The sequence below is a fragment of the Ahaetulla prasina genome, chromosome 1 (assembly GCF_028640845.1).
Source record: "Ahaetulla prasina isolate Xishuangbanna chromosome 1, ASM2864084v1, whole genome shotgun sequence".
NCBI lineage: Eukaryota > Metazoa > Chordata > Lepidosauria > Squamata > Colubridae > Ahaetulla > Ahaetulla prasina.
The window spans coordinates 270,535,300-270,557,314 of record NC_080539.1 but is presented as its reverse complement, the minus strand read 5'-3'; the positions used below and the strand labels follow the sequence as shown (position 1 = coordinate 270,557,314).

Sequence of the window (22,015 nt, the reverse complement as noted above, 5' to 3'; positions counted from 1 at the left end):
ACTTAGCTCAAGTTGGAAAGCGGGGAGAGAGAATTCCTGCAAATTGGGAATTTGGGAATCAGAGCGGGTGGCTTAAAGCCAAGCTGACGCTTCGCGAGGCCGTAGAAAGGGCGAACTCGCGCCTTAAACACTGCATTCCTGCCCTCACAAGGATTAAACTTCCGCAAAACTCGTTAGAATTTACAGTACCGTATTTCTCATCGCCCATACGGAGTCGCTCCTCCCCTTTCTATTGGGGGGGGCGATACCCACCCACACGCATTCTCCTCCTCCGATTGGCCACCTTGGCTACCCTTTCCTACTTTATGACGTACGCCCTGCCGGGCGGTCGGCGGGCAGAGAGAGAGAGAGAGAGAGAGAGAGAGAGAGAGAGAGAGAGAGAAAGAAAAAAAAAAAAAAGCAGAAGCCAGCTCCTGCATTTGTGCCGTCACATGAGGGCGTGTCTTGGAAGAGCGCGTGCGGACCTTGCTGCCCTGGAACTCTGGGAGGCGGCAGCGCGTTCTCTCCGAGAGAGGGGAGGGGGGTGAAAAAAAAAAGGGAAAGGGATACTTTTTACCTCTTTCTATCTTCCTGTCTTCTACCCACCATGCTCCCAGTCCGGACTCTGCTGCGATCCCGCCGCCGTTTGCGCTTCAGGAGCGAGGCTCCTTATATTGCTGGCTTTCTCCGGCTTTTTCCTCTCTTGGGCAAAAGATTTCAAAAGATTTCTGCAGGGTCGGGAGGTAAGAAAAACTGACCGAGCCCGGCTTCTCCTCCCCCGCCTCCTCTTCTCCAGCTTTTCCCGCTCGAGCACCATGAGGGACGAGAAAGAAGCCGCCGCCGCCTCCGCTTCTTTGCACCGCGGGCTCCACAAACTTCTAAGCCAGCAGCCTTCGGCGCGCGGCTCTGCAGAGCCCAATCTGCGGAACGGCTACTACGCGAAGGGTGGATGCGCGGCTCCTGTGGTCCGGAACAGCCTCTTGCTGGACCTTCGGGCGCTCCTCCCAACCACCCCACGCCGGGCTCTGGTCTGGGGTCTGGGTGTTGCTGCGGCGGCAGCGGCGGCGGCTACCTTGGCGCTCCTGCCGTGCGCCTTGCTCTGGGGAGACCGTCAAAGTAAAGCGGGCGCGGCTGCCAGCAGCCCCGAAGCCACCGGGCTGTTGGCGCCGCTCGGGCTTTGCCGGTGCCTGAGCCCCCTCTTCAGCCTCGCCTGTGCCTTCTTCTTCCTTACCTGCTACCTGGCCCGGGATGAACCCGGCGGGCCCCGGTGGCTTCTGGCGCTGCCGGTTTGTTGCTACGCGGGGGATTTGGTGACGCTGCAGTGTCTCCTGCTGTCCCGCCAAGCCGAAGCCGAGGAAGGCGTCCCGCGCCCTCCTCCGCCAGCCGAATTGCAGATGCTGGCGGGGCGGTTGTTGGCCGCGCTGGGCACCGTGGCCGGACTGACCCTTTTGCAGCGCAGCCTCAAACTCCGCAGCAGCCTCCTGGTTTTGGTTTTCTCCAGCCTCGTGTGGCTGGTCTCGCTCACCAGCCTGGGGTCCCTGCCTCTTCCCCTTAGACCGCTGCTGTCCTGCTTCGCCGGGACGGCGGGATGCTTGTGGGCGCTGCTGGGAGGAGAGCGCTGCGTTTTCTCTTCTCGCTCCCTTTCGGCTCGGGGTTTACAGCAGCACCTCCACCAGGGATCGCATCCGAAGTTGCCCGGCAGCGCCGAGCACAAAGTTCCAGTCATCCGACCCAAGAGGAGATCCAGTTGCGTGTCCTTGGGAGAGACTTCTGCCGCTTACTATGGCGGCTGGAAAACGTCCAGGAGACCTTCGTTGCCTTGCTTTTCCAAAGAACAGGTAAGCCTGACTCTGCCAAGAAAAGACCTTAGGCACTGCGTAGAGTAGGGGGGATGATATCTGCATTAGCATCCTTGCAACTCTAATGCAGAACTCTCTTTTCCTGTTAGGCAGTGGCTTCCTTTTCCAGCCAGTGCTTATAAAAATTGTACCTGTATAATTTGGTCAAGATTATGCAATGTAACTCACTTGACTCAGAATAGAATAGAATAGAATAGAATAGAATAGAATAGAATAGAATAGAATAGAATAGAATAGAATAGAATAGAATAGAATAGAATAGAATTTTTTATTGGCCAAGTGTGATTGGACACACAAGGAATTTGTCTTGGTGCATATGCTCTCAGTGTACATAAAAGAAAAGATACCTTCATCAAGGTACAACACTTAAAACACTTAATGATAGTTATAGGGTACAAATTTTAACACTTAATGATACAACACTTAATGGTACTCATAGGCTACAAATAAGCAATCAGGAAACAATATCAGTATAAATCATAAGGATACAAGCAACAAAGTTACAGTCATACAGTCATAAGTGGAAGGAGATTGTTGATGGGAACGATGAGAAGATTAATAGTAATGCAGATTTAGTAAATAGCTTGACAGTGTTGAGGGAATTATTTGTTTAGCAGAGTGATGGCGTTCAGGGAAAAAACTGTTCTTGTGTCTAGTGTAAACCTATGTTCTCCTGGAATAGACACCTTAGCCTGTTGCAAAAATACAATTTGTCTACTGTACTTTGATATTATGTGGCTGCGTACAGAATGACTTCATGTTATTTCATGTTACGTTACTTTAGTTGATAATTTGCAAAACAACTGCATTCTCTAAGCCAAACTAAACTTTTAAAGGACTTTGTAACTATGCACTATCTGATGGCCTTTATTGCTCAGGGCCAACTTAATATACATTTTCAAAATGCGGGCTACAGATTCTCAACAAGACTACAAACTAGGTTAACATTGGGTTGTTGGATACTTTGAAACTAATTCAATATTACTTTTATCATTCCAAAATAGGCTGAGAAAAGCAGGAGGAACAGTCATGTAAAGTTTGTTCTGTAATATGTTTTTGGAACTATTCACAAGTACTCAGCCATGTGACAAATACAGTCAATTTTGTTTTGACAAACAGGAGACAGATAAAGGTTTAATATTATTGGAAATGGCAAGAAAGATAAAAGCCTAGGGACAGAACAGTAAGAAAGATGTACCAACTGTGGAAAAAGTAGAAAACATTTCTAAAAAAATCTCATCAATAGTATTGCTTTCAAATTGTACTCAGCCTATTTCATTAGCAGTAATTGTATTTAAAGGAGATTATAAGTGAGCAAAAATTTCTCTTGATTGATTCACCACTTACATTATTCATTATAAGGTAGATATATTATCTTACACTGAAAAGATTAAAATTATAATATTATATTACAATCATCTGAAGTGAACATTGTCAGTTCAGCCTCAGAGCTAACAGACTTGATTATGAAAGATTCCATAATTTGAAAAACTCACGGTATAAAATCTATTAGCAAATAAAGGAAGCTTCTCTGCAGTTTTGGGTGATTTGGGTTTATCATGTACCATCTTGTTTTTTAAAATTAATTTGTACAATAAGATTGCGATTCTGTGCATATCTACATATGTTTAAGTTCTAAGGAAAATTGTGTTTATTCTGTACATAAGATTGGATCATTCATTCTCAAGTATCTTCTTCCCTGAACTTTTAAATATGAAGTTGTATATTACATAGCAGATTATTAGTTAAATGTATTACAACTGAAAGAATTAGCTTTGTATTTATATAAGATGGAAGAAAAATATTTACAAGGTACAAAATACTGTTGCAACTATTCCGTCTAAGGAACAATATGTTTTCTAGTAGCCATTTATAAAGTAGTTTACTACTAATTATCTTAAATACATAAGCTTATAAATATGCAATGACTGCAAACAATAGATACCCTTGAGCATAATCACTTAAGATTAGATCATTGCCCTCAGTTAATTTTAATCAATATTAACTTTTTATTGTTTTAAAATATTAACATAAATATTGGCAAATAAATCCATAACTGGTAATGTATCAATTGTCAAGTTTTTAAAAAAGTTATCCTTCTTTCTTTATATACTGTAGAAACCGCCATTACAGATTAGTACGGTATTAATTTAGATTAATGTACTATTTAAAATTAAGATTAATTTAGTATTTAATGTTATAAATACTAAGATTAATATTTAATGTGGCGCTAACATTTCCAAACATTTTGTTTCTTAAAATATTAGGTTTTTGGTATAGTAAAGAAATGTATAAAGACAATTTGGATTTTATATGAAAACATTTAAGTTATATTTTAGAAAAATATAAAACAATAGACATTATTTAATTCAGGAAAGTTCTGAGGAAATACAGAAAAAGTATATTAGGTCATTTTTTAGCACATCTTTGTAATTTAAGATTTATTTTTTGAAAATAAAATCAGGGGCTGGATAGCTCAGGCTGGTAAGGCCTGTTATTAAGAACACAAAGCCTGCAATTACTGCAGGTTCAAGCCCGGCCCAAGGTTGACTCAGCCTTCCATCCTTTATAAGGTAGGTAAAATGAGGACCCAGATTGTTGGGGGGGCAATAAGTTGACTTTGTAAAAATATACAAATAGAATGAGACTATTGCCTTATACACTGTAAGCCGCCCTGAGTCTTCGGAGAAGGGCGGGGTATAAATGTAAACAAAAAAAAACAAAACAAAATTAAACAATAATACATCATTAAAACATAGATCAAATAATCGAAGCAGGAAAAAGGTGTGCTATACACAACCATGAGTGAAACAAATAGGACATTTTGTGTACTCTAATAGACACTGTTCTCAGTAAAAGTATTTGTCATTTTCTAATGTCACACCTGCCATAGCAAAACAGGAAGTACATCTCATTAGTGAATTATACTTCTACTGTTTTATTTCAAACATATAGTATATGAAGCTTAAACTGTGATTGAACATTCCTTTTTATGCTTTATATAATACTAATAGGAATGAGCTGTAGAAAAAAATGTTTATTAATATTTCATTAGCTAACGTTAAAAGACTTAACAGTTCCAATAATAATCTGCACTATAGCTTTTTTAATCATAGTCTGAAAAAACCAAGAATCTTATAATAATCTTATTATGGGTAGCATATATCATTTCAAATGATTCAACAAAATATGGTGGTGAAATTTAGGTTCAAACCATAAGAAACTATTGATTATTCTGTAATTCAAATTTCTTTTAAATTAAAATTTCAAGGAAGGCATCTTCCAAGGCATACATTTAAAAATACTGTTCAAGTAATAATTATATAACTGGGATTTTATTAAAAGCCTGATTCATTCATCTGAACTTGGTAACATCTTCTTTGGAGCAGACTAACATTCCATGTAAACATTCCAGGAAGATAATTGCTACAAACTGTCAGGAGTAAGGGGCCAAGACACAATGAATTGCCCATAGTAGTTTCCTTGTTGCTCTTTGCCCATAGACAGGAGTCTTGCCAGATTAAAGCACATCTGCATAACTATCAGATTTATTCTGTGAAGGTTTAGGGAGGATCCCTCCTGGGCCTTTTTCTGCACATAAAAGACTCAAAGCTAGTTTGCCTTTTAGCTCTTTGGGAAAGACCGCCTCCCACCTGCAACTCAGTGCCAGATTCCACCACAAAAACACATCTCTTAGGATCAGTTTCTTTCCTTAACTAATTATCCAGAAAGTAAGGAATATAGGCATGAATCTCAGGTTAGCTTTTTCTATTTTACAGGGTGTGGACATTTTAAAAAGTAGAAACTATTAAAATAGAATAGAATAGAATTTTTTATTGGCCAAGTGTGATTGGACACACAAGGAATTTGTCTTGGTGCATACGCTCTCAGTGTACATAAAAGAAAAGATACATTCGTCAATAATTCTAAGGTACAACACTTAATGATAGTCATAAGGTACAAATAAGCAATCAGGAAACAATATCAATATAAATTGTAAGGGTACAAGCGACAAAGTTACAGTCATACAGTCATAAGTGGAAGGAAATGGGTGATGGGAACGATGAGAAGATTAATAGTGCAGATTTAGTAAGTAGTTTGACAGTGTTGAGGGAATTATTTGTTTAGCAGAGTGATGGCGTTCAGGAAGAAACTGTTCTTGTGTCTAGTTGTTCTGGTGTGCTGTGCTCTGTAGCGTCATTTTGAGGTAGGAGTTGAAACAGTTTATGTCCAGGATGCGAGGGGTCTGTAAATATTTTCACAGCCCTCTTTTTGACTCGTGCAGTATACAGATCCTCAACAGAAGGCAGATTGGTAGTAATTGGTTTTTCTGCAGTTCTAATTATTCTCTGAAGTCTGTGTCTGTCTTGTTGAGTTGCAGAACCAAACCATACAGTTGTAGAGGTGCAGATGACAGACTCAATAATTCCTCTGTAGAAGTGTATTAGCAGCTCCTTGGGCAGTTTCAGCTTTCTGAGTTGGTGCAGAAAGAACATTCTTTGTTGTGCTTTTTTGATGACGTTTTTGATGTTAGCTGTCTATTTTAGATCTTGCGATATGGTAGAACCTAGAAATTTGAAGGTTTCTATTGTTAATACTATGTTGTCTAGTATTGTAAAAGGTGGAAGTATGGAAGGGTTTCTCCTAAAGTTTACCACCATTTCTACGGTTTTGAGTGTGTTCAGTTCCAGATTATTACACAAGTTTGATTGATAGACTGATTGATAGACTGATAGATTGATACACAAGTCTGTACGCAGATTCATCATTGTCTCGAATGAGACCGATCACTGTGGTGTCATCTGCGAACTTCAGTAATTTAACAGATGGAACATTATTGGACAGTGTGGTTGCATTATTTTTTTTACAGCTTGGGGAAAAAAGTTTGTGTAAATGTGCAAGCTGTAAAAATTGATATTGTTTATGTGTTAACAATATCAATTTTTTAAGCTTGCACATTTACACAAACTTTTTGTGTAAATAATCCTATTTTATACAATAGTATTCTTTACAGAAGAAAGAAAATGCATTGCAATACTGTAGAAATGAACTGGCATATCATTTAAACCGGTGCTTTCCAAGCCTGGCTAAATTATTCAAAATTGGATAAAGGTATTTTTTTCTTTAGTAATGTTAGCATGCCCATTATTCAATTGTAGTAGGGACATTTAAAGTGACTTAAAAGTCTTTTACCTATGTTTTAGCTACTTTCTGATAAGCAGTTTTGTGTATTAAAGGAAAATGTTTGGGAAACACTGATTTAATCAGTTGAAGCCTTCTGGGGCAGGAAGTGGGGGGAGAAATCACAGATTTAATAAATAATTTAATATACTACATTACTTTTTTAAAATTGCTATTATGTTGAGTACTTTGTGTAACTTTGTATGTGCTGTTGTATTACAATAGTTATTTCATATTTTATTCCACATTATTTCAGGAAGCAAGTATGTTAAGCCTGATTCCATGAACTTTGAACTGTGATTTATTTGCTCTTTCTCCCTATGTTACAACAAAATAATTTGTCAAAATAAAATGCATTGTAGCAAAGTTTGCACCAAATTATTTGTCTTCTACAGACAGCGAAATGACAACACAATGTCATATGATATATCATTATAACAATCGTTTCATCCAGTCAACAAGGAATGCACAGATAGTCTCAAAGGTGCTTTTTTTCAAGAGGCAATTGGAATTCCCCCCTTTTTTTAATTTTGAAGATGTTTTGCTTCTCATCCAAGAAGCTTCTTCAGCTCTGACCGGATGATGAGGAAATGGAAGGTTTTATATTCCTTACAGACAGCTGGCCATTGGCATTCTTTAGAGAGTGATTGAGACCATTTGGGGGTTTATCTGTGTCCTCAGGGTTACCTGAGTAGTGCAAATGACTCCAAATCATTTGAAGAAAAAAAAAACAAGGAAGTCCAGTTGCCTCTTGAAAAAAAAGCACCTTTGAGACAACCATGACCTGAATGATTGAGAATCTCCATAGACATGAATGCACATGTAATTTTAAACAGCACTGGCTTAATAGCTTCAACAGTCCAAAAGAAATTCTGTCTACAAAATATGCTGCATTAATATATTCAATGATTATAGTTATTCTATGCTGCCATGTTTTCTGTCGTTGTTTTTAACCTCCTTGCAACATACTTTCCCCTCATAAGTTTCTGCTGCTGTTTTTTCCCATTTAAGCCAATAATTGAAATAAATAAGGATCAAGAAGAAGCTTCTATCCTTATTTGGAGGGAAAAATTGGGCATTTCTGGCCATACAGCTGCTGCTTATTCAGGTTTTTGCACATAGAATCAAAGGTTTGCAAAAGAGCATATTCAATAAGCATGCATAGAAGCCTTCCCATAAGTGGGAGCACTTCTCATTCACTGCAATGCTCAGTTATGAGGAGACATCTCTGTTTAGTTGAACATGCATAAACTTTAGAATATAATATCCAAAGGGCTTTATAGCTATGGATCCCGCAGGATTTTTACTGAAAGGGAAAATTATGTGGTCTTGCCCTTACCGTATTTTAACTCTTACAAAGATAATAAATGGATGCTAGCTAAGTAATTGACATGCTAAGTAATTGACATGTCAAGTAAAATAATTTAAACCCATGCTTTGTTTCCCTGGAGTGCTTTTACGTAGGATTGAGATACTTTGGAAGGTGTCCTGAAGAAGACCTGGAAGGACATGAATTGGTGTTGACAGTTTTGGATTGGATAGTGTGATGGGAGGAGATTGTCCCATGGAGTCTTGTTCCAAACTGAAGCTGAGTACCTCCCCACTGGCTCTCTCCCTTGAACTCAGGGTCAATCTCCCTGACTTTCTAGCTGGTTTTATCTGGTTTCCTTATCAAGAAGCAGTGGGGAAGGGGTCATAGGGTAGGTTAAAGATGTAATGGTCTGATTTTTCTTCTATCAACTGCCTAAGGCAGGTGCAGTCTGAGGAAGGGCATTTGGGCTACTGTGAGGATCTGGCATGAATGTGAGTGTAGATTTGAGGTCAGTGGGTGGGGCAAATGGAAGTCGTGGCCTGGGAAATAAGAAAGAGGGATTGGAGGGACTTGGGAAGAGGATATATGATGGCAAGATGGAACTTCTAGTCCCGCCTTAGTCATGAAAGCCAGCTGGATGACTTTGGGCCAGTCACTTTATCAGCCCAAACCACCTCACAGATTGTTGCTGTAGGCAAAATAGGAGGAGGAAGGTGTGTTGAATATGTTTGTGGCCTTGAGTTATTTGTAAAAATAAAGGCATGACACAAATTAAAAAATATTTTTAAAAAGATTTTCTTGACATTTTTTTTTCAAAGGGGTTTGCCATTGTCTGCTTCCTAAGACATAGAGAGAGAGTGACTGACCCAATGTCACCTGCTGATTGTGTACCTTAAGGCAGGACTATAACTCCCAATCTTCTGATTTTTAGCATAGTACCTTAAAGTCTTTCACCAAACTGACTTTCCTAAAATAGTTCTTAATAAAAAAAATATTTTTAACAAAACAAATCAAAATCCTTCCCAGAATGACTATCTGGATACTAAACAAAAAAAAAAAATAGTTATGCATTCCTTAGGAACTGAAACACTTTTAATGCAATTAATTGCTGTGGATGTTTGAAAGATATAGCATATGAGCTAGGAGAACAGTTTTTAACCTGCATGGCTTCAGGTCCTCTATTTGTCTCCTTTATCTTTTTAGAGAGTGATTTTTAATATAATTGGCAAGAAAAGCACTTTTTTGGTTTTGTTTTGGGAGACAGATTGATTCTTTTGCACCTCACTATTTTGTTGGCTATCACTAGGGGAGCAGGACAAAGTTAAATACAGATATTCCTCCTTTCCCAGTGATCCTTATTAAAAATGTTTTTTTCTGTGCATCTATTAATTGCTGGAATACACATTGATGGATCCTAACAGTTGGGTGGCAGTAAAAAGTGCAATAATCTGAGCTCAGAGAAAGATTTTCAGTCACGAGTTACCTGTATGAGCAATTAAATATAACGTAGTAGGTTTTCTATAAGTAGGGGGAAAAACCCTGCAAATCACAGGTACTGTATTTTAGAAAATCTGCTACTCCTGATAAAGGCAATTCCAAAAGATAGGCTAGGATATGGTATGGTTTGGCCTCTTAGGGTTTATGCTCTGGGATCTAATAGAGCTACAATTTCTCTTGTGTGCTTTCTAAGCTTCTACTTGGCTCAATAAATCCAACTGAAATATATACTGTAAAATGTAAAGTTTCATACTGATTTTTTACTGATATGGGGGAAGACATGGGAGCTGCTAAATAGGTCTGTGTGAAACTTTGGATGTAACTTTGAGTAAAGGCTGACATAAATGTTCTTTTAAGTCTACTCTGGTACCTTTTTCAACTGGAGAATTTGAGGTAGGGGAACCACAGTTTCTTTTAGCTAGAGCACTCATAGTGCTTTATCATTCCTGGCTTCATGTTAATGCTTTAAACCATCAGTCACTGTTTTTAAAGTCACTAATTTATACATTTTTTCCTATAAAACAGGTTGTGATAATTGTCATATTACAATAATATTATTGATTCATAGTAATTTTGCGAGACAAACACATTATTTCTTTTTCATATTCTCTGCATTAGGATGCATTTTCCAAATACATGTTTAGATGGGTTTAAATATACTTGAAATAAATGCATGTGTGGATTTTTAATATTTAATAGTCATGTTAATGAAATATAGAAATCAAAATATTGGTATGAAGGATGCTTTCGAAACTATGCAAAGGTTAGTTAAGGGTTAAACATTGCAGCCTCTATATTTCTGTATCTTTTAAGAGAAACAGGATGTAGTGGCTGCACTGTCAGGCTCCTGGTCTGAGAGCAAACAGATGAGGAAGTACAAGGCAGACACTCCAGTTCTTGTTGTCGTGGAAACTTTTTGCGTCATTCTATCCAGCAATTACCTTATAGTGCCTTTATTTTTGATAGTGGAATCAGTTGAACTTAACTGTAACGAAGGAAGGTCGGATTTCAGATGTCATTATTACAATCTCATTTTGAAGATGTGGCTTCATTGGAACTGCTTAGAAAATAAATATTTAGGAACATATTGCAATTTGAACAACATCTGTAGTCAAAATCATCTTGATTTTGATTGGATATCAGTTTGTTAACTAGGTAGCCCTTTTAGTGATTAGTAATAAAGTTGATTAGGGGATGGGAGGCCAAAATATATGACGAACGGTTGCTGGCATTGGGCATCTCTAGTTTAATGAAAAGAAGGACTAGGGGTGACATGATAGTATTCTAATATTTAATGGGCTGCCACAAAGAAGAGGAGGTTATCCTATTTTCCAAAGCACCTGAAGGCAGGACAAGAAGCAATAGATGGAAATTAATAATGCAGTGAACCAACCTGGATCTAAGGAGAAATTTTCTGACAATTAGAACAATTAATCAGTGCAATAACTTGCCTCCAGAATCAGTGCTCCAACACTGGAGGTTTTAAAAAGAGATTGGACAGCCATTTGTCTGAAATGGTATAGGGTTTCTTACTTGAGAGAAGGTTGGTCTAGAAGACCTCCAAAGTCCCTTCTGTTGTTCTGTTCTGTTTTCTGTTCTGATCTACTACCTCAAACAGCCACCAAAAGTAACTTTGCCACCAAAGACCAATCCTTACATTTACAACCTTCACAGGTCTGAAGTAAGACCATAAGTGCAGTCACAGTTTTACTTTACAACCCCTTCATTTAACAACTGAGTTGCCTCTCCCAATTGTGGTTGCTAAATGAGGACATCAGTAAAAGCAAACTGAGTCAAATCTATTGATGTTGTTCACTTTACAATGAATTATAAATAAATAGTATCTATTAACTTTTGCTGCAACCCAAATAGCTTATTCTCATTTGTGACTGCTTTGAATTTAATGTGAATTATATACTTCTGTATCTTTTGCTGTTTTGCTTTATTTATGCTTGTCATTCCACATATTCTTTGTTCTTTCTTCGGTCATCCCTATAATTTACTATTAACTGTTCCTCATTATTTCTTTTTGTTAATCTCGTATTTCTTTTAAATTCCACCACATAATTAGATTTTATTGGAATTTGTAAATGTTGTACCTTGATGAACGTATCTTTTCTTTTATGTACACTGAGAGCATATGCACCAAGACAAATTCCTTGTGTGTCCAATCACACTTGGCCAATAAAAATTCTATTCTATTCTAGACAGTTTAGTTGAAATTACCCTCTTTCCACAGAAGTGCATTCCACAGAAATGCAAAAGAGAGTTTTTGACATTGCTGAAGTCGTTTTAGATATAGCTGGGAAATTTTCTGTTTTCCCATAAAATGTATGAAGGAGTCTCTAAGGGTTAAATTTTTCTGTGTGGACATAACACATTGTGTGCGTTAATTAATCAAGGATATGTTACTATTTTAATGCAATTATTTATATCCCAGTTTTCAGAATAACTTATTTCAAAATGGCTTATAAACAGTGGAAACAATTGTTTAAACAATCCAATAAGTATTCTTTAAAAATAAACTTCAAGCATCTTTTCTGCAAGGCAGTGTATTGCTTTGGGCTAAGGAAAACTGCCTGCTGCTGAGAGGTCCTTCCACTCATCCCGTGTCTTTAAGGAGTCTTCCTACAGGGTAATTGATGGTATCTAGCAGCGTAGCAGTTTTATTTTACTTTAAGTTACCAGTTTTACAATTATTACTAGTCAAGACAGTTTGAACTATCATCAGCTCATAGCTGTGGAAACTACCATATTTTCAAATATAGCTGAAATAAAACATATGATTGCTTTCTGCACTGAGTGACAAATAGTTAATGACATTTTTACACATAATTTCTGGATTTAAGAATGTTATCTCTTAAAGAGCAATTTGGGGCATATGTTTTAACATCTGTATTGTAGTAGAAGTTATTTATATAAATGGCTAAGGACAACGCAATCTCCCGCTTTAGGAACAGCATTGGAAAAACGTCCTGAAAATAAGTGAGGTCTTTCAAATGGAAACATTCCATTTGATAAATTCCTAACAAGGAACGTTATTCATATTCCTCATTTTTGGGAAATATTTGTCAGTGGTGGCCCAGATCAATTGAGTGGTCCCCCATTCTCTAAGGCTAGGTTGGCATCTAACAAAATTCACACACACACACACACACACACACACAGCTTTGCTGCCTCATTAAAATAACAATTAAAAACATTGTCACTAACATGAATTTCCACCTCTAACATTTTCTTGTTCTGCCCAGTGTAGTTCCTTCTGGTTTTAGCTGGGGAGCTGGAATGACCTTTATACCATAGTGACCCTGCTAAAGATTATATACTCTGTATATATATTTTCAGTCTTCATTCATCCCTCTTAGGAACACTCCCTTGCCACAACAAAGCAGCAAAGCTGTGTGTGTGTGTATTTGCATGCACGCACGTACACATGCATGTACGTGCAAGTGAATGCACGTACACTTGCACTCACTTGCTATCCATAGTACTTCCATCTTATTTATTTATGCATTCATTTATATTTTGACTGTATTATTGTTACAAATAATTCAAGGCTGCAAACATATCCAACATCCCTTCCTCCTCCTATTTTTCCTACAACAGTAACCCTGTAAAGTGAGTTGCACTGAGAGAGTGGCCCAAAATCACCCAGCTGGTTTTCATGGCTAAGGCAGATCTTGAATTCATGGTCTCCCATTTTCTAACTTGGTGCCTTAACCACTAGACCAAATTGGTTTTCTATTACAGTAGCAATACTTTTATTGAACCTAGGGTAAGATGGTGGTAAGCATTTACCAGGAAGAGGGGAACAACAAGAAGCTATTTTCTAATCACTAGGATAAATTTGACCAATTCATTCTTTATTGCTTTTTAGTCAAAGTTTAGCATGAATGAGTGATCTGGAATGTAAAGAAATAATACTTGAATAGCCAGAAGCATACAGTTAAACATTCGGAAATAAACTTTATGATCTAAATAATGCTTATTTGAGCCACGGTGGCGCAGTGGTTAGAGTGCAGTATTGCAGGCTCCTTCTGCTGACTACAATTTGGCAGTTCAAATCTCACCAGGCTCATTCAGCCTTCCATCCTTACAACGTGGATAAAATGAGGACCCAGATCGTTGGGTGCAATATGCTGAGTCTGTAAACTGCTTAGAGAGGGTTGTAAAACTGTATATAAGTGTAACTGCTATTGCTGTTATTTAGATAGATGAACAAGGAACCGCAAGAAAAGTAACAGTCAAAAACAAGTAAAATAATTTACTTATTAAAATTACTTTGAAAATTTTAAAGTAATTTAAAGAATTACAATTTTGAGAAATTTCACAATTTATACACAAGATGTAAAGATGACTTAACACAAAAGATGAAAAACAGGTGATATATGAGAAATTCTTTTGAGGAGCATGAGAAAGGGAAAATAAAAATAATACATTAATGGGGTATTGCAGTGACAAAGTGGTAAGCTTTTTGGACAATTGGGAAATCAGGTTTTAAATTTAAGTTGATCCAGAATAACAGAAGTAAGATATTGGCAACAGTAACTCATTCTTAGCTACGATTTTGGATTTTCTGCCTGCAATATTTAGTTTTCATATTTAAAAGTCTAGCAGAAAGTCAGTGGATCCCAAATCTGGGTAAATTTCCGAAAATTGTGTAGAAGTGTTTTTTTTTCTTTGAGTGAGACACATGAACCTATTATCTGATCACAATAAGAATATTTAAATCAATTTAAAGTTCTTATACTGGGTAAAAAGGATTTTATGATAAGCAGTTTGGAGTAATGAAGGAAAGTTTGTTTAATAATGTGTTCTTTTTGTAAAAGTAGTGTTTCTCTTTCTTTCAAAAACAAACTGTAAAGATTTTTGCAGATTTGCCTTCTGAATCAAGTTGCTATGGTGTTATTGTCTTTGTTTGGTTAATGCTGTGCTTAGTTTCCATGGAAATATTTATTTACTGAGCTAAATCTGATGAGATGCTGTTGGCATATCTGAACTATTTTTAATCAATAAAAATGTTGAATAAGATAGATGTCAAAATAACGTTAAATGAATTTTGTCTACCACATACTTTTTACACTTAAAATATTAGGTTGTTGGATATTCTTATGGTAATTTGAATTACCTATGCTCTGATCATCTACACTATTGATGCTCTACTCAAATTTTATATTTTGTAGGTTCTGAAAATCGGCACATATATCCACTATTTTATTGTACTAAGCCTGCATTAAAATAGTGTAACTATCAATTTGAAGCTGCAATCTTGTTCCATTCTTATGTGGAGTTTACATATACATGACTTCAGTATAAATATTTGACCTGTCTAAATGAGAGTCGTGGGGAATAATCATATTAATTGCATTTAAATAGTTATTTGATTAAAATTAAATTGTGTTTCATGTCTGGCTCTGCAAACTTTATGGAATACTGCCCTCTAGTAGACAGTTAAAGTCCAAAATTCAAAAACTAGCATCATTTGGAAAAATTGCTATAAATTACTTTGATGTTTTGCCTGAAATTAGTTAATTTGTTATTGTTAAATTTGATACTGATCCTCTCATCTCCATTGTTTGACAGATAATGCAGTTACTAATAGACAGTCCTATTAAAATGATGCTCATCAGATCATTGATCACAGATCAGATCAAAATTGAGAGCAACTGAATGACAGAACATGAACTTTGGGTGGAATATAAGATTTGTTCCATGAGCTGAAATCTTCCTCTAATAATATGCCCTATGTGGGCTAGATGAAATCATAATCATTGGTGCTAGAACTCAGTCACATCCGTTGAAGAGATCAACAGCTCTTGAGAAAACCACTTCAAGCAATAAACGTGCTTGATATCACTCCTTCCATAATATAGTTGTGCTTGCAGGTTCCTTATCCAGAGAATCAATAAGAAAAGCTCCTGTGATCTTTCTACTTCAGAAATATTATAGAGCAGCTGAGGTGATCATTCTGCAGGTACTTGAGGTTCTTGTTGCAGGGAGAAAGACCAGGTGGATTTGTGAACAAAGTTTCACTCAAGATCTCATGAAATGAAGCCGCATGACCAATTCTGAAATGGCCGGGATTGTAGTTCTGTTGCAGTAGCATATTTTGGTGTTTTTTTTTGTTATGTCTTACCTACTAATACTATCATCACCTCCTAAGCATATCAACCTGTTCTTTACATCTATAAAACAACTATTATTTGGAATATGGTTTCCTTTTAGTCATTTATCTTCTATCATGACAGATCTAGGCAGGAGAATCATGTGTCTTTTGAAATTATTCTCATTTTCTTAACTTTCAGAAAGACAAAGATCTCCAACATCCTTTAAAGTTGGTACGTTTCAAATCAGATGGTCTTCACATCCTACCAACTTTCAGTGCAGAAATAATTTAAAACTGCTTTGCCATTTTCTTTATTTAAAGGCCAACAATTTGGTACCCTCACATTCAAATGAGACCCATCTCTTTTTTTTATTTTTGCAAAATACAATAACACGTCATAATCACTAGTACTCTTTGATATTTATTGATTTTATTTATAGCCGTTTCTTCAGGAATTCATGGTGGCTTACCTAGGAATCTGTCTTTATTTTATCTTTATCAGAACAACTCTATGAGATAGGCTGAATTGAAAGTCATCCAATTTCCATGGCTAGTGGTAGATTTGAACATGGGTCTTCCAGTTTTAGTCCATTAGCTAATCCATATTGATGCTTTACTGTACTATTTAGACAAAATATACAATATCAACAATCTTTTCATGAGATAGGGGACTGTGAGTTGCAGTCCCACCTTTGGCATGAAAGCTAGCAGGGTAATTTTGGGCCATTTACTCTCTCTCAGCAACATACCTCACAGGGTTGTTGTTGGGAAAAGAGGATAAGGAAGGAGCATTAGGTATGTTCACTCACTGCCTTGTGTAACTCATAAAGTAATAAAGAATAAATAAAAATCTAATAATAAAAATAATAAAGGAAGGTGTCACTCTGATCAGCAAGTCTTAAAGCTAATTTTATTTAAGTAGCATCTTTAGTATTCTTATTTTTCACTGAATAAAAAACAAGAATCATGAACCTAAATTAAGTAATAATTTCTCTTAGAATTACGTTTTGAGCACCACCTTGTGGAGGCTTCTCTAACATTTGAAAAGAATATCTTTGCCTACATCCAGAATCACAGAATGAAGCTCAAAGATTCACTAGTTCAATTTCTAGCTGCTGCAGGAAATTCAGAATTGTGACACCTTTAAAAAACAGCAACCCAGCTTTTCATTGCCCCCACATCATCTTCCATTCTCTGATATTTTGCCTCTTAAAATGTAAATTAGATCTTTTGTGGTTGTTTTAATGTGGTTTAAGACCTACAGTTCTCACAAAAAAAGAATCCTTCACAGTATATTTATTAAAGAAACTTATACAGCCTCCCTTCTAACACAGGCAGCAAACAAAATAAAAACATAATGCACTAAAAGGACCTTTAAAAAAATAAACAAGACTGAGGCCCAAATACAATTGCATTCATCCTATTCCAGGTCCATCAATATCCTTTCCCCAGTGCCTCAGAAAAAGCTTTTTGCTTTCCTAAAGGCCCAACAGTGTCAGGGCTATCTGTATGTCTGGAGTGAGACTTCTTCTTAAGGCAGGTACTATGACAGACACCACAGTAGATGACATTGTGTTGTGACCCAGGCCCAAGTAGGTAGTAATAAACTTAGTCCGTGGAAAAATAAACTTTATTCAAACAGCTGGGAATTACTTCATTCCCAGCATCGTTCAACTCAAAGTAAAACAAATGCCTCCCAAACACAGATTCTTTAGATATCTCACAAACCTTAGTCCAATTAGTTAAACTGACAAAGGCCCTTCCTGGCAAATGTCCAGAAGCCACAAAAACAAAGACGTACACGAAGCAGAGGACGCAGCTACAATGTTGTTTTACGGCAAGCTGAAACACTGGTGCTGGTCTGTTTTAAACCTTATGGGAGGGACCAATCATCTCTTGGCCCTACTCCTGAGTTGTCCTCTCTGCTTGAGCTGCTCTTGCCTTTTGGCAGCTCTTCTCATGAGTGCATTAGGAACAGGCTCCTCCTGTTCCTCTGCCTTACTACTATTAGTCTCTGGAGGCTCTGGAGTCCGCACCTCACTACCCGATGGCCCTGGCCTCACCTCAGCCTCATCGCTGTCCAATTCCGTTGCCAGCTCCATAGGCTACTGACGGACCACAACACATTGTTTCACTGAGGGAACCTGGAACATGTCCACCTGTCCAGATCTAGTGAGAAGATAGTTATCAAATCACTTCTTAATCCTTTCTTCTGCAATCAAAAGTTATCTATTTCCAATTTCTCTTTATTTGATTGATCTCTAGGCCCCTTATCAACTTAGTCTCCTTTCTCTGCATACATTCTAATTTCTCAGCATGTTTTTTAAACTGCAGTGCCCAGAATATCAGCAACTAATATTCTAGGTACTATTGGATAAGGCAGGACCATTATTTCTTATAACCTGACAGTTGTAGCTGATGGTCTGCTTGCACAATCTGACTAAGCCAGTAGTGGGTTTCAATTTAGTTTGCTATCAATTCGTTTGTGCGTGTGTGCGACACTTCTGCGCATGCACAGAAGCGTCCTGGTGGGTAGGCAGAGCCTCCCGCTGCTGCCACTATCAGTTCACCTGATCTGGGGTGAACAGGTAGCAATCCACTACTGGACTAAGCCCTTACTCACCAGTAATGAGAGGGCCACTGTGGGCCTTGGATTGGATTGCACCCATGTGACCTCCCTCTTACCATTGACCCTATCACTATCCATGGTTCATGCTGAAGGAGATGATACATGAGAAGAGACATCTAGAGCACGAGTGTCAAACTCGTGGCTTCACGTTGCTGTCACGTGATGCTTTGAGACTTTTTTCCCTTCACGGAGCTGAGGTGGGCGTGGCCTGTACATGACGCATCCGGCCTACTGGCCGCCAGTTTGACACCACTGATCTAGAGTGTTATTGGAGGTCAGCAAGAGATGAGTTTGATCAAAGATGGGCTATAAGATAAAATCAAGAGAATTGAGGGCAGAAGAATAATAGTTGCTAATGTTTTCTTATTTACAGCTGTTAGAAAGATTTAAAGTAAACAAAAGAGTTTAGGGTTGCGAAGATTGCAAGACCGAGTTTGAAATTGAATTATAACACATGATTAAATATGAACACATGATTACTAAAATATGAACACATGATTACTAAAATACATAAACTTATATTGAAATGTGAAAAATGAGAATATTGTGAATTTTTTTATTTTTTTTATTTTTATACCGCCCTTCTCCCGAAGGACTCAGGGCGGTGTACAGGCAAAGTAAAAAACGAACAATACAATATACAGTTTAAAAATGCAAATTTAAAAAACTTATTATAATTGGCCTGAAACTTTAAAAATATATAAAAACTAAAACCCCATTTTAAAAATTAGTGGTAGAAAATTTAAAATCAATAAAATTTAAGCCAGCCCCGCGCGAATGAAAAGATATGTCTTCAGTTCGCGGCGAAAGGTCCGAAGGTCAGGTATTTGGCGTAAGCCCGGGGGAAGCTCGTTCCAGAGTGTGGGAGCCCCCACAGAGAAGGACCTTCCCCTGGGGGCCGCCAGCCGACATTGCTTGGCGGACGGCACCCTGAGAAGTCCCTCTCTGTGAGAGCGTACGGGTCGGTGGGAGGCATGTGGTAACAGCAGGCGGTCCCGTAAGTACCCAGGCCCTAAGCCATGGAGCGCTTTAAAGGTCGTAACCAAAACCTTAAAGTGCACCCGAAAGGCCACAGGTAGCCAGTGCAGTCTGCGCAGGAGCGGTGTTACACGGGAGCTACGCGAAGCTCCCTCTATCACCCGCGCAGCTGCATTCTGGACTAACTGAAGCCTCCGAGTGCACCTCAGGGGGAGCCCCATGTAGAGAGCATTACAATAATCCAAGCGAGAGGTAACGAGCGCATGAGTGACCGTGCATAAGGCATCCCGATCAAGGAAGGGGCGCAACTGCCGAACCAGGCGAACCTGGTGGAAGGCCCTCCTGGAGACGGCCGTCAAATGATCTTCAAACGACAGCCGTTCATCCAGAAGGACACCTAAGTTGCGCACCCTATCCTTTGGGGCCAATAACTCGCCTCCAACAGTCAGCCGCAGCTGCAGCTGACTGAATCGGGATGCCGGCATCCACAGCCACTCCGTCTTGGAGGGATTAAGCTTGAGCCTGTTTCTCCCCATCCAGACCCGTACGGCTTCCAAACACCGGGACAGCACTTCAACAACTTCATTGGGGTGGCCCGGGGTGGAAAAGTACAGCTGGGTGTCATCAGCGTACAGCTGGTATCTCACCCCGAAGCCACTGATGATCTCACCCAACGGCTTCATATAGATGTTGAACAGGAGGGGCGAGAGGATCGACCCCTGCGGCACCCCACAAGTGAGGCACCTTGCGGTCGACCTCTGCCCCCCTGTCAACACCGTCTGCGACCGGTCGGAGAGATAGGAGGAGAACCACCGATACACGGTGCCTCCCACTCCCAATCCCCCCAACCGGCGCAGCAGGATACCATGGTCGATGGTATCAAAAGCCGCTGAGAGGTCTAATAGGACCAGGGCAGAGGAATAACCCCTGTCCCTGGCCCTCCAGAGATCATCCACCAACGCGACCAAAGCTGTCTCCGTGCTGTATCCGGGTCGGAAGCCGGACTGGAACGGGTCCAGATAGACAGCTTCATCCAGGTATTGGGGTAGCTGTCGCGCCACAGCACTCTCTACAACCTTCGCAACGAAGCGAAGGTTGGAGACTGGACGATAATTAGCCAAAATAGCTGGGTCCAGGGAGGGCTTCTTGAGGAGGGGTCTCACCACCGCCTCTTTCAAGGCGGCAGGGAAAACCCCTTCCAACAAAGAAGCGTTGATAATCCTCTGGAGCCAGCCTCGTGTCACCTCCTGAGTGGCCTGTACCAGCCAGGACGGACACGGGTCCAGTAAACATGTAATGGCGTGAAGCCTCCCCAACAACCTGTCCACGTCCTCGGGAGCCACAGGGTCAAACTCATCCCAAACAGACTCGACAAGATGTGCCTCCTCTCCCTCGCTTGGGTCATCCCAATGTCGGTCCAGACCGTCCCGGAGCTGAGCGATTTTATCATATAGATAACCACTAAACTCCTCGGCACGTCCCTGCAACGGGTCGTCCCGCACCTCCTGATGAAGGAGGGAGCGGGCCACCCGAAACAGGGCGGCCGGGCGGTTATCTGCCGACGCAATGAGGGTGGAGGCGTAGGAACGCCTCGCCTCCCTCATTGCCACTAGGTAGGTCCTAGAATAGGACCTAACTAGTGTCCGATCAGCTTCGGAACGACTGGACCTCCAGGTGCTCTCTAGGCGTCTTCTCCGGCGTTTCATCTCCCTTAGCCCCTCGGAGAACCAAGGGGCCGGGCGAGATCTGCGCCGGGTCAGAGGCCGCAAAGGCACGACACGGTCCAAGGCCCCAGCCGCGGCCTGTTCCCAGGCCACGACTAGTTCCTCAGTCGTGCCGTGGGCCAGATCCTCAGGGAATGGCCCAAGCTCTGTCAGGAACCTCTCGGGGTCCATCAGGCGCCTGGGACGGAACCAACGTGTAGGTTCCGTCTCCCTGCGATGGTGAGTGGCAGTTCGGAAGTCTAGACAAAGGAGGAAATGATCGGACCATGACATCGGTTCTGTTACTAAATCATCTAATTCCAGATCATTTAACCACTGTCCAGAGATATAAATCAGATCCAGCGTGCCTCCCCCCATGTGCGTAGGGTCATCATTTACTTGAATCGGGTCCAAGGCCGTCATGGAAGCCTGGAACTCTCGAGCTGCTGTAGATAACAAGCCAGCTGATGGCAGGTTGAAATCCCCCATGACTATCAGTCTGGGGGTCTCTACCGCCACAGCGGCTAGAACCTCCAACAGCTCGGGCAGGGCTGTGGTCACGCAGCAAGGAGCCAGGTACGCGATCAACAAGCCCAACTGATTCCTATGGCCCCACCTCACATAGAGGGATTCACAGCCGGCAATCTGAGGAACAGTGGCCTCCCTCGGCTCTAGATCTTCCTTAATAACAACCGCCACCCCCCCACCCCTACCTTGGGCCCTCGGCTGATGAAATGCTCGGAAACCTGGAGGGCACAGCTCAATAAGGGG

General features: G+C 39.9%; 1 protein-coding gene across 2 annotated transcripts in view; it reads left to right on the top strand.

The window, feature by feature from the left end:
- Positions 1–434: 434 nt before the first annotated feature.
- Positions 435–22,015, top strand: part of PDE3B (phosphodiesterase 3B) — a 50,741-nt gene continuing 29,160 nt past the window's right edge. For both annotated transcript variants that reach the window (XM_058159213.1, XM_058159203.1), the window contains exon 1: positions 435–1,817. In XM_058159213.1, coding sequence (XP_058015196.1) covers positions 795–1,817 — 1,023 coding nt within the window. In that variant the 5' untranslated portion in view covers positions 435–794. The remainder of the gene's footprint in view (positions 1,818–22,015) is intronic.